This window comes from Salvia hispanica, chromosome 1 (genome assembly GCF_029641045.1).
Source record: "Salvia hispanica isolate PSC_SH4W2 chromosome 1, Shi_PSC_v1, whole genome shotgun sequence".
Lineage (NCBI taxonomy): Eukaryota > Viridiplantae > Streptophyta > Magnoliopsida > Lamiales > Lamiaceae > Salvia > Salvia hispanica.
In genome coordinates, this window is record NC_142692.1 from 4605408 (window position 1) to 4618223 (window position 12816).

General features: G+C 34.8%; 2 protein-coding genes across 2 annotated transcripts; one reads left to right on the top strand and one right to left on the bottom strand.

Moving 5' to 3' along the window:
* Nucleotides 1-460: 460 nt before the first annotated feature.
* TPR3 (Tetratricopeptide repeat (TPR)-like superfamily protein) lies at nucleotides 461-4006 on the top strand. Its single transcript, XM_048097573.2, has 8 exons — nucleotides 461-704; nucleotides 1292-1385; nucleotides 1473-1523; nucleotides 1599-1772; nucleotides 2091-2270; nucleotides 2366-2485; nucleotides 3073-3206; nucleotides 3601-4006. The coding sequence occupies exons 1-8, from the start codon at nucleotides 559-561 to the stop codon at nucleotides 3662-3664; spliced, it is 963 nt and encodes a 320-aa protein (XP_047953530.1). The 5' UTR covers nucleotides 461-558; the 3' UTR covers nucleotides 3665-4006.
* A 794-nt stretch (nucleotides 4007-4800) lies between these two features.
* LOC125199597 (sulfate transporter 3.1-like) lies at nucleotides 4801-7987 on the bottom strand. Its single transcript, XM_089062499.1, has 12 exons — nucleotides 7517-7987; nucleotides 7233-7440; nucleotides 6990-7161; nucleotides 6845-6910; nucleotides 6667-6780; nucleotides 6462-6584; nucleotides 6251-6377; nucleotides 5873-6159; nucleotides 5605-5795; nucleotides 5436-5521; nucleotides 5284-5360; nucleotides 4801-5201 (listed from the first exon to the last, which is right to left on the bottom strand). Exons 1-12 carry the CDS (start codon nucleotides 7839-7841, stop codon nucleotides 5013-5015), a joined length of 1965 nt encoding a protein of 654 aa, XP_088918625.1. The 5' UTR covers nucleotides 7842-7987; the 3' UTR covers nucleotides 4801-5012.
* Between the last annotated feature and the right edge of the window lie 4829 nt (nucleotides 7988-12816).

Here is a 12816-nt window from a genome sequence, read left to right on the forward strand (position 1 = left end):
AAATCTCTACTACATGGTCATTTTTATAATTGGATAATCTCACAATAGTAAATATTCATAGTTGATACTCGTTTTAAAAAAAATACAATATATAATTAAACTGAAGGAGCATATTTTACTGTACAGCCATTTTTATGATAAGCTCTTTAATACGATTAAATTATTTTCCTCTTTATAAGGAGTATATATAATGGTAAATTATTACACCGTAGTATTTAGTTTTAGCATCACAGATTAAATTTAAAATTTCGGATAGTTATATGTTCATTAATAAAGGAATATGGAAAAATTGATCCTTTATTTGTCACTTTTGAGTATTTTTGTCGAAAACTTGAGAAGATAATATTTGAGATTTCGTTTGCATTTAAGCGCCACGCTTTTTGCTATAATTTGACGATTTATATGATAGTTGACGTTTTTACCGTGCCAAAAATTTTAGTACTAATATCAAAATAAATGAAGAAATCATAATCTCAGAAACCCTAACCAAAAATCATTCCATCAGTGCATAAAAATAAACAGAATCAATCGGTATTGAATCGTGAAAATAGACGAAAAATGGGAGAACCTGGAGGAAATTCTGCAGCAGAGATTTCACTGAAAGATCAGGGCAATGAGTTCTTCAAAGCAGGGAACTATCTCAAAGCGGCAGCTCTCTACACTCAGGCTATTAAGAAGGATCCATCTAATCCAACTCTTTACAGGTTTTTATTGCAAAAATCCATTCTTTTTTCGGTGTTTGTAGAGTGAATGAGTGGCTCAAACGATTTGTTTTGCTTTCGAGGTTTATTATTCAAGTGTTAATTTGTCAAGATATGCCGCAGCACTTCGCGTTTAATTTTTGTTATCATTTTTCACGTGTTGTGTAAGTTTAGCTAGTTGGTGGTTCTTCAAGCTTGCATTCTTAGTATTGAAGTATAGTGCCTTTTAGCTATTGAGATTTAGTTATATTTTGATTTTCTTAAAGATTATATATAGTGAGTTCCTTTTTGTTTCTCTGCTGTTATTATCCATATGCAATGATGTGGTATATTCATCTATTCTGTTGGAGCTTCTGTTACCATACAAGCTTCTAAGTAGAATGTAGCTCGGTTCTACTGAGTTTGGTTCAAACAATGTAGTCGAGTTCAAATGGTTTTAGATTTGTTCTCTCATAACCTGCCATCTCTATCCATTTCCCTTTGTTGTTCTTAGCTGTAGAATTTAGTTCATGCCATACTGCGTACTATATTAGGTAGTATTTTTTTGAGATCTGGACTGTTTTCAACAACTTTCACTGTGTTTCTACCAGCAATCGTGCTGCTGCGTTTCTGAATTTGGTAAAACTTAACAAAGCTCTAGTTGATGCAGAGACGACAATCAGTTTGAAACCAGATTGGGAAAAGGTGCCTTTTCAATATGCTTATGACTAGATACTTATAAATTCCATGCTCCAAGATTTTACGCTCTAAATATTGCTGGTTAATCTGCAGGGTTATTTCAGGAAGGGATGTGTCTTAGAGGCTTTGGAACGATATGACGATGTATGTGACCTATTTTGCTTGCACATAATTTTAGTAAGCCAGATTTGTAATATTGAATTATCTGTTAATGTGCAGGCTTTAGCAGCTTTCCAAGTTGCATTGAAGTACAACTCGCAAAGTTCTGAGGTGTCCAAAAAAATCAAGAGGCTTACGCAGTTGGCAAGCGATAAAAGACGAGCTGCAGAATTGGAAGCTACAAGATCAAATGTTGATATGAAAAAACATTTGGATTCTCTGAAAACCGAACTAGTGAGTTTGTATTTTCTGTATTTTGTAATTCGATATATCTCAGAGCAACATATGTTTTGAAGCTCTCTCTGTTGCTGGGGACATTCACATCTATCATTCTATTTGTTCTTGTGAATCATGAAATGCTATATTAGTATGTTATCAACCTTCCATTATTCTTCATTCCATCTGCTGGGATCACAATGAAGATACCTATGTCGTCAGTGTAGGATTGACAACTTAATTATGTCCCTCAAATGTTCAGATTCTTTTGGATGATGGTTTGATTACCATTAGGTGTCTTACAAGAGTGACTAAATATATTTGTACTTTTACCAGTCTGGAAAGTATGGAGATGAAGATTCTTGGAAAGAAATCTTCTCATTTGTTGTTGAAACATTGGAGACTGCAGTAAAATCATGGCATCAAAATTCAACCCTGGATCCAAGAACCTATTTCCTCATTGACAAGGATAAGACGGACACTGAAAAATATGCTCCGGTTGTTAATATTGATAAGGTATTTTACCCTCTTCCATATTATAACTGCAACAATACTCATTTTTCCATACTCGGTGGTTATGAGTAATATGTACACTTCCTCTTCTGTGCCAGGCATTTGAATCTCCACACACGCACAACAATTGTTTCTCATTCCTCAGGCAGTATGCAGAAGATTCTCTCTCAAAAGCTGCTTGCTTGGTAGTGCCCAAAAATATAATATCTTATCCTCAGGTAATGGCAAACTTATTTAGTCCATCTGCTTGTTGCACCTTAGTTGTCAAAACGGCAGATATGTTTCTGTGTTTTTGTGATAATCTATCTGCTTGATTTGAGCAAGTGGAAGTCTTTGAAATATTCAGCATCTAGTAGGAACTTTTTACCTCTCTGTAGATTTGAGCCTGGCAAGTTTAAAAAACCAAATTCAGTCACTTTCCAGTGGAAGCTTTTGAAGATCTTCATTTTCTTAACTACTACGCATGAGGTGTTTGTTTCCAGGGATCCTTAGTTCACTGGTTCATATTTGCTTGAATCCTGTTTTTTTCTTATGTTGACCAGGAATAAAAAAGTGCACTCAAACAAAGATGCATTGGAGATTATATACTTGCAATTTAATTATGTGTCTGATCAGTTCCACTCTAAATTGAATCAATTGATCAATAGTGGTGTCAATCTGGTACTTCATTTGTTGGGGTAGTTGGCCTCAGACTTCCTTCTAGTATTGAGTTGGGAAATATGGTTTATGATCTGATTTTTGTTATCTTGCAATGTACACCACTCAAAATATAAAATATCTGTTACTCCCTGTATTGGACATGTAGGTATGGAAAGGCCAAGGATCAAGAAAATGGAAGCATGGGCAGAGTGACGGTTTCTTTTTCCAATTTGAATCACCACTAGTTCAGAAAATATGGTTTATCCCCTGTTCTAGTGAGAAGGGTCAAACATTGTGCAGGTACTCTCCACTACACCATATCCATGATCCCATATATGTACCCTGAGTTTCAATCATTATCAGACGCACATGCTAACACCTCAAAATGCATAATATATGACTATCCATATTTTCATGCATTTATGCTTTACACATACACCTAGTAGTTGCAGCCTGTTCATGATATTTTTCTTGGTTAATTAGTGGTCCACTACACAATCAACATCTATCCCAAAAAGTTTTCACTTTTGAGGTTGTGAAACCTGAATTTGTACAATCGAGATGAAGTTGCACTATTAGAAAATCAGACTATCATATCCTTATATGTTGCATTATCCGTTGTTCACCCATATACTTGAGAAACTTGAGCTATTTTGTATATGAAACCATTGTGATTGATCCTATGTTTCTCCAGGGACCCTGTGACGTTAGACATTGGTTTGCATGAAATTTTCCCTCGTTTATTCAAGCATGCGTAGACTTGTTCTGCCATGTGGATGAAGATTCATCTGAGGAAACACATGCCGAAAATGTAGAGCCTCTTGTTGGATGGAATTGTATCATGAGATGTGCTGGTGCATGTTGTCAGTTCCTTGGGTTTACCAAAATTATATGTATGAAGCATCCAAATTGAGGTGTTTTTTTATTGGGTGAGGTGAGATTTCTGTATCCACTGGGCATGGTTGTACCAGTTGAGGTCTTGGTTGTAGAAGAAACAGATTCTGTACTGTTGGTATTGTCGCTTGTATGATTCTATTGTTTTATTTGATAATGTTGGCTGACATTGATTTTCCCTTATTGGATTAGGTTTCTTGCTCCTACTTCTGAGTTGTTTATACAATTTTCTCTCTGCAGTAGATAGAATAGTACAATACCTTATATGGCTCATCATTTTTGACATTACCTACACATGTAATATCAGCAGTTGTCACTGATTGTTGGGCCATCATGTTCGAGATCAATTCCATGGCATGTTTTTGGTGCTTTGTTATCTGAAGATGGGCCGTATAGAATGTGCATGAAAACTATTGAGTCTGCTAAGTTATGCATGAAAACTATTGGGTCTTCTCCTCTGAAGTTTGAACTTCAAATATTTTGATTTCTAGCTAATAAATGATGAATGTAGGTGATGGGCTATCTTATTTCAGTAGAAATTATGTTGTTACCACCCCCTATGTTTTTCATTGGCTCATGATATTCCCTAGTTCAAATAATTAACCCATGTAATGCATATGCTTCTGCAAAAAATGATAATTGTCCAACTGCTATATGAAACATAAGTAGTCATGTCTGAGTGGATCTTGATTGGGTGTATTAGGCTTGTGGACTGGTATGTTGGACTTGGGTTCACACTCGTGCTACTGTATCTTTTGGTTAATCCTTGTTGCTCACAGCTTAATATAGTACAGATTCTCAGTACTGTGTCTGTTGACTTTTTTCCATATAAGCGAAGAGTTCAAAGCTTCGGCTGCGAGTTTAGAGCTTCGGCTGCGAGTTTTGCTAATATATAGAGAAGGCATTGCTGTGTGTATTCACAATATACTGCACTGTGAGGATGCTTTGCTCAGCATCAGTTTAGATTGTGATTGAAGAACTAAGCATATAGCATTTGGAATGAAGAAAAATATTTCTCCTGAAATGCTTCATGGAAATGATAAACCACAACAATCTCTAATGACTACTTGCTCTATCACATCCCAAACTTGGCAATCATGCTATAATACAATCATTTAGTTGTTGACGCTTCCAAATCTATTGAAAACATTCGGAAGCTTCTTTTGCAGAAACTGTCCCTCTTGTTGTAGAAGGAAACAAGTTTCTGTGACATCAAACTTGATCATCTGCTGCCTCACATTCAACTGCCTTAGTTTTTGGCTTGCATGCTTGAAGCATGATGTTGCAGTCGCTTACAGCTTCTCCGACTGTCAGGTAGATCCATTCTTGCCCAATTGTATCAATTATCTTTGATTTGTGTAACTTCTTCATCACTTCTCCTCCGGGATTAGCTAGCGCAAGCTGGATACGAGCACAATTAGCTGATCATTCTTGCATGTGAGCATTAGCTATATAACTGCAAGTTTCTATGAGAATCGCTTACCTTAATGCTTCTAGTGTTAGCAATTTTCTTTACTTCTTCGAGCATGCTGATTCCACTTGTATCAATGCTTCCTACAGCTGTTACACGTTCATATTCATTAGTCAGTCTTTGTAACTTAAGTTCAGGATGCCTGTTTTGGGATGAGTACTCACCACTCATATCTAGTATTACATATTGCAGGTCATGCTTCTGTGCACACTTTAGCTTTTCCTCCTCTTCATCCATCCATCTTGAGATCCTGAACAACACAGTCAAGTCAGATGAGAACAGATGGTTTTAGACTTGAGGTGATGTCGTTGGACACAATCTTTCTACAGGTACCTTTCTCTTAGGTAATTTGCATTGGCGAAGTAGATTGGGCCGCTGATATTGAGTATAAGAATCCCTGGAATGTAAATTGCTTTTGGGTATTGTTCAATGCTTCTGTACGCCATGGAATTAGGAATATTACCCATGACAGAAGTCCTTGGCCTTGCTACGAACAATAGTACACGAAGTAGGGATATTGCCACCTATAACAAATGAATGCATCCCTTAGGTATCAACTATTAGAATTGATAAAGGGTAGCTGAATTTAGCTCACACATACCGCTATAACTAGTCCAGTTTCCACGCTGCCAAAGACAACTCCTACATATGCGCTTATGCAGATGATAAAATCGAACTTGTCGATTCCCCACAAGTGGATGGCAGCTTGATAGTCTATAAGGGTGATCATTGCCGACATAATGATGGCAGATAGCACAACGATAGGCGTGTAGTAGAACAGTGGTGTTAGAAATAGTAAGGTTATCATCACTGCAGTCGCCATGACAATGTTGGAGACCGCAGTCTTGCATCCTGCATTAAAATTCACCGCTGTCCTCGAGAACGGACCTAGCGTGAAGGAATGGCACAAGTTAGATTCTAGCTAACGTCGGAGAATCCATCCCATGGATTTTTTTAGTTTGTGGAGAAGGTTAGGTACCAGTTGTTAAGTAGCAAGATGTGCAGGAACCTGCGATGTTCATCATTCCAATCGCGATCATCTCTTTGTTTCCGTCTATGTGGTAGCTTTTGAATGCTGCAAAACTTCTTCCTACTGCTATTCCTTCCTGTACGAATGATTACGATCAACGTATGTGGGAAGTAGCAGCAAGCATTAGTAGTAGACGGAGACATGTATAGTCGCTACTTACAGCAAGGGCGATGACACCAACGACAATTCCTGTCTTAATTGCGAGCATGAGATGTGTGGAGCCGAAAGTGGCCATCAGCTCAGACACTGACTGCGGGTTCAGCCCCTGCTTCAGATGTCCGATCTGCCACCACCATCAAACTAGCTAGTTAGGCTTATGTGATGAGCTTGTAGTTGTATGTGAAAGATAAATTGCTTTTACTTACTATTTCCACACCATGTTTCTCAGCGTGTGTAAAATAAACCAAAACACTCCCCAATATAACAGACGTGAGAGGAGCCAAAGCATTTATCCAGAAAAATGCAGCTTTTTTCTTGCTCTGTTATTGTCCAGAATCAGTAAAGAAGAGACATATATTAAAAGTGCAAAGTGGGAATACTTACAAAGTATCTAGTGATAAATAGGAAGAAAAGGAAACAGCATCCTAGCACTCCACTCTCCCATCTCCACTGCACCAACATACTCTTGTAGTTAATATTAATAGGAAGAAGAGGAAGATTAATAGTAGTATCTGATTCTAATCCTCACCATATGTATCTGAGAAAACACAGATTTCATGACTGAGACAAGATCAGCTTCATGAGTGAAGTGTACTAATCCAAGAATGCCCTTCAGTTGCTGCAAACACACAACTGTGGCTGCCCCACCCATGAATCCCACAATGGTGGCATGTGATAGAAAATCCACAATAAGTCCCAGCCTGCAGGAACTCACAAAGTCAATCACTGTCACTAAATTCAGTGGTCACCTTAAAAGTTAAAAAAAAAAGACCTTAACAAGCCTAATGAGGCTTGGAAAATTCCAGCAAAGAAAGTTGCAGCAAAAACCAGCTGCACATAGAGCTTAGGGTTTTCATGAGGATTAACCTCCTTCCCCACCATTGATGTGATCAGCAGCGACGGCACTGCCACGGTCCCGACAGCCAAATCCCTCGAGCTCCCCAGCATTGCATATATCAACGGTGGAACAAAGCTCGAATCTACATACCATAAAGACAGACTCACATAAGCCCTTTAAGGGGACGATGTGTAGGATTCAAACAGAGACGAACTTACATAAGCCTATAACCGGGGGCAAGCTGGCCAAACCGGCGTAGCTGATGCCCTGAGGGACTGCAAGGCTAGCAATGGTGATCCCAGCGATGAAGTCGGCTTTGAAGAATTGGAAGGTGTAGGTGGGGGCCCACTCGAGGATGGGGACGAAGTACTGGAATGCGAGCACGAGCTTGCGGGAGAGAGGCTGGTTGTTGAACTGCTTGAAGGGATCATCGGGGAAGAGTGTTTCTTTGAGAGATGATTTGAGGGTTTGGAGAAAGGGCTTGGTTGGAGGCATCTGTACCTCCGCACGCTGCAGCTCAACTTCGCAGTCTGCGTTTCCCATTGTTTGCTTTGGATGAGTTAGTGTGTAAGAGTTTGCAGAGAGAGATGGTGGTTTTATAGGAGTTGAGAGAAGGCCTTGTCGCACTGCATGTGAGCATGCACAGTAGTTGGGAGAGAGAGAGTAGAGATATTGGAAGTATGTTTGAGTGTGTGGATACTGGGGGAGGTGGATGTGCATTTATATACATATATATTGGATGGAACGACAAAAGTTTGGTTTACTTTTTCTTGATATTTGTTCTTTTCATTAATTTCCTTTAATATTTGTGTCTAATATACAGTTATTATTAAATTTTAGCAAGTGTTAATGTGTGGAATTGATAATTTTAGAAAGTTGAAACTAAACCTAACAATTGAACATGTTGTGTATCTTGTCTAATTTTACGGGCATCCATTGTCATTTTGTCCATGTCAATTTAACTTTACAAGGTTTATCGATCTATATACTACCCACTCCGTCCTATAGTAAATGTCACACTTTCTCTTTTCAGTTTGTCTCACAAAATGTCACATTTTCTTTTTGAAAAGAGTTCTCTTTTGACATTAATATAAATATGCTATTTTCTCTTTCAATTTAGCATGCAAACAACATTTCCAAGATAGCAAAATTACTTTGGTAGCCAAATTAGTTATGTGTGTTCCCAAAATCCTAAATCCTAAAATGATTCTTTTTTCGCGATATGGAATCGTTATTGACATCGTCGTTATTGACATCAGATTTGGTTAAGGTTTCTCTTGGAATATGGTTCACCTGTGGATCTGATGGCAATTTTTGAAGACTTCATTATATTCAATTTTTGTTATGTTGTGACGATTTAATTCTTTAATTTGAGCCTAATTTTGTCTCATTTTTTTCGACTTTATTTTTGTTGATTTCTTCTAAAACTCCTCATTGTTTTGGTAGATTTTTTTTTTTTTTATAGATTTTTTTGGTCTGTGTTTACATCAAGTTAAATATGTTAATAAAACACGAAAATTGACTGGCATCATAATTAAATTGGTTTCTCTTTAATAAGCTTAATTCACGGAAGGTCCAAATCAATAACAACACGACTAAAATGCATGTATAAAAAATGAGTAGAAAAAAGTTAGTGACTTAAGTTTGTGAAATGTGAGGTAAATTTATCAAAAATAGTAAAATTGAAATGAAATATTTAATAGAAATAAAAAAAAGTGAAATATGAAATATCAAACAGAGAGAATATATATCACAATTAGGTAAAGTAGTCTGTAGTATCACGAAAAGTTCTTTTACACATTATTTCGAATATTATTTGATATATACCAAACATCAAAATTGATTTTCCACTTTCGTATCTCTATCTACCAATATATTACCTCGGCCTAACAAAGTGAGAAAATAAAATATGGGAATAAATAATCTGAAACAAATGTATGTAATTTACATGAGTGGATTATTTAAGCAAGATGACATCACCTGAAATAATTAAAATACTATAAAAATTAAGCATGATAAATTTGGAGATTTCCCAGGAGTTGATCACTGAGCCATCGTTAAGATCTGGGTTGCCATCTGAAACGTGTTTTGAAATCAAATTAATATCACTAATAACGGTTGTAATTATATTAAGATTAAAAAAACAAGATAGTTAAGATCGCATTTGACCACTCTGATATCGCACATATGTAAAATACAAGTAGTCAACCATGAATAAAGAAAATAGTCAGCGCACATCACAGGTAGATTTGGTGGTGCTATTATTTACGTAAATACCAAAAATTTAAGTGACATCAGAGCCTCTATGTATCAAGCAAGTGTGCAAGTAACATATAATAATGCATTAATCGACTTTATATCATGTTCACATTTAATCATTCTGCCTAACACTAATAATAATATCAAGACCTTTCATGAGCATTTAGTGTTATCTAGTTTTAAATGATGATTCCGAATTTCCAATAATATTAAATAAATTAGTAAATATATGTGGATTAAAGTTAAGTTGCATCTATCATTTAAGTGTAACTATTTCTTTTTTCAAAATTGCAAATTTACTTTTTTGATTAATGGGCTATTATTGCAAATTTTCTCATTTTAATAATGGATTGGGATATTGGGAACCGCAATATTATGTTTTTTTAAATGTCAATAATAACAATACTTTGATAATTTCCCTTTTGACTTGCTAATAGGTTTCAGAGGACTAAATTCAGCTGAATTGAGTAGTTTAATCATCATTTTTTATATAAAAAAATTTACACCTTGCATTCACTAGACACTTGTCATATGCCACCTAAAAAATGATTAAATAATAGTAATAATTATATTATTATTAATATAATTATGGTTATAAAAGGTGGAAGAGCAAGGCACGTGGCTGGTGAGTAGGGCAAAGTGGGGAATTTGGGGAAAAGGCATGGTTTAATGTTGCATTATTGAATTTAGAGAAGGAACCCTTACTATTTGAGTCTAAACACATAATTAAAAAAATAATTAAATATAAACTTTAAACAAGATATGGTGACATTATCTTTTTACCCATAAAAAGAGCACCAGACTTTTTGGCCAGCACTTTTGTATTTTTCCGGAATCTGCATTGATTCCATCTAACATTGTGAGAGCCTACCAATATATTCTCACAAATGTATAATTGATATGCATGAATCTTGTTGCTTATATTTAATTCATACACACTAATGACGCAGCTTAATTTAGTTTAGAAGACATTTTTCGTCCAATTAGCATAGTGGAAACTATAATCATTCAGTGCACATAAATGTGTAATCATTGTATCTTAAAAATAATCATACACATACCATTTTAAGTTTAATTAGTAGGCGTGCAGTTTCTAGATACTACCGTGACAAACTGACAATGGTGTTGGTTAAAGGGTTTGATATTTGTAGGAAAATATAAAAAAATGGAACTTTGTACATATGTTTAAATGTGTCATACTAATTGTTGGTAAAATTAGTTACTATGACTTGGAATATCTTTTATGCAACTAATAAGATGTTATTGATTTAGTTCACTTCAACAAGATAAATCACGAAGAGGCAACATATATATAGGGAAGATCGGACCATGCTACAAATCTAAAACTATAATTATAAATAAAAATATGATCATAAAAAATACCATTATCAAAGCCTTCTTTATTCTAGTAATTAAGAATGGATTTCATATTATAATTAAATATATGGTTATGACTAGAAAGTTAAAGAAGAAGCGCGCGATATTATTTACTCCAAATTGATCCACAATTCTTATATTAATTCGATAATAAGTATTCTTTAATCATTTCACCCCCAATTAAAAATATTGATGAAGCCTCTACTTAGTCAAAAATTGCATATCTAACTTTTACATAAAAAAACATTTATATTATATTAGTAATATTGAATTTTTCGTCATTTCACGCTCTAGTTATAACAAATAACAATTTTAAAGACCTTGTAGTTATTCTATCTCAGGTTATAAGCTATCTTGCTATATCCATTTCATAAGTCAAATTTTAAACTAAAATTAAAATTTTGTGATAGATGAGAATATATTTAACTATATAGTCACTCTTTTGTATATATGGTGCTTATCGTATCTTGGTAGCATAGGAGAGTTATGATACGAGGACATGAAATAAAAAACCACTACTTTAAAATGAGATGAAGCTTAATTATTCCAATGTTCAAAGCCTAGCTAGTTGAGAATAATTTCTCTAGCTAGTGACTCCTGATTTATTGGAAAATTCCATATCTCAACTTCGTATAAAGTTATCTGTCTTCCACTAAATGCGAATAAAAAATCAAATTAAAAACGGTGGATGGCAGGTAAATTATTAGAGCACTTCCTATATTAATTTGCTAGATCTAATTATTTATTCTCACCCCCTTTTTCCACTCAATAGTCAATACCACCTAAGGCGATATAAGATCATATATAGGCAGATTACAAAATTTGCTTTTGTGATGGAAATTTAACCCATTTTTTTATAACCATAAAATAAATTATTGAATAGAACTTTAATTTTAAATTTTAGATTTTACATGCATGAATGGAACTCAATTAAGTAGATAAAGTGTGTAATTTACTTTATTACAGCAATTACTATTCCCATCACTGTGGTAAGTAGTAATATAATTTCATGGGAAAATATAGTACTCCCTCCGTTCCCTCATAGTTGAGGCGGAACTTTTCGGCACGGATTTAAGAAATGAATGTTGAGTGTGTTAAATAAATAGATAAAAAAGTAAGAAAGAGAAAAAGGTAGAGAGAATAAAGTAAAAAGTGAATAAAGTAGAGAGAATAAAGTAAGAGTGAGGAAAAAATTACTATAAATGGAAATGACTCAACTATGAGGGAACTTTCCGAAATGGAAAAATGACTCAACTACGAAGGAACGGAGGGAGTACTCCTTCATCCTTATAATAGCTAGGCAGACCATGTGATTGGTGCTATGCTATCCATTTATATGTGGGAGAACTATTTAAATTTGAAATTAATTGAATGTGGAAGTGAGAGTTAGGGCCCCTACTTTACTATTCTAGTTTGGACTTTTGAGATTCCATATATGAATAATTATGCTGAAGAATCTTAGCCTATTATTCATAATGACAAAAGTCTAGGACAAGTATATTCACACTATTATTTGATGTGTTGCTACATAAACATGCATAGGCAATTATTTGGAGTTTGACATTAAATTATTTGGGGTAATGTCTCTTTCGCTACCAATAAAAAAATCATTTATAATATAACAAGTTTATTAAGTAAATATGACATGATACCACTTCAAATTTATAGTTTATTGTTTAAAAAAATTCATTTATATAATGTCTATGGAGTATTATGCAATGATACCATTTGCAAATTCAAAGATGAACAAGATATTATAAGAAATTTAGAAATGAAACTACCGATGATTAATTTGCAACCTCTATCAAAGTTTCGGCCATATATATTTATTAAAAAATTTAGTGAAATGAAAGAGTTTTAGTAGTATGTTTTATACTTTGAA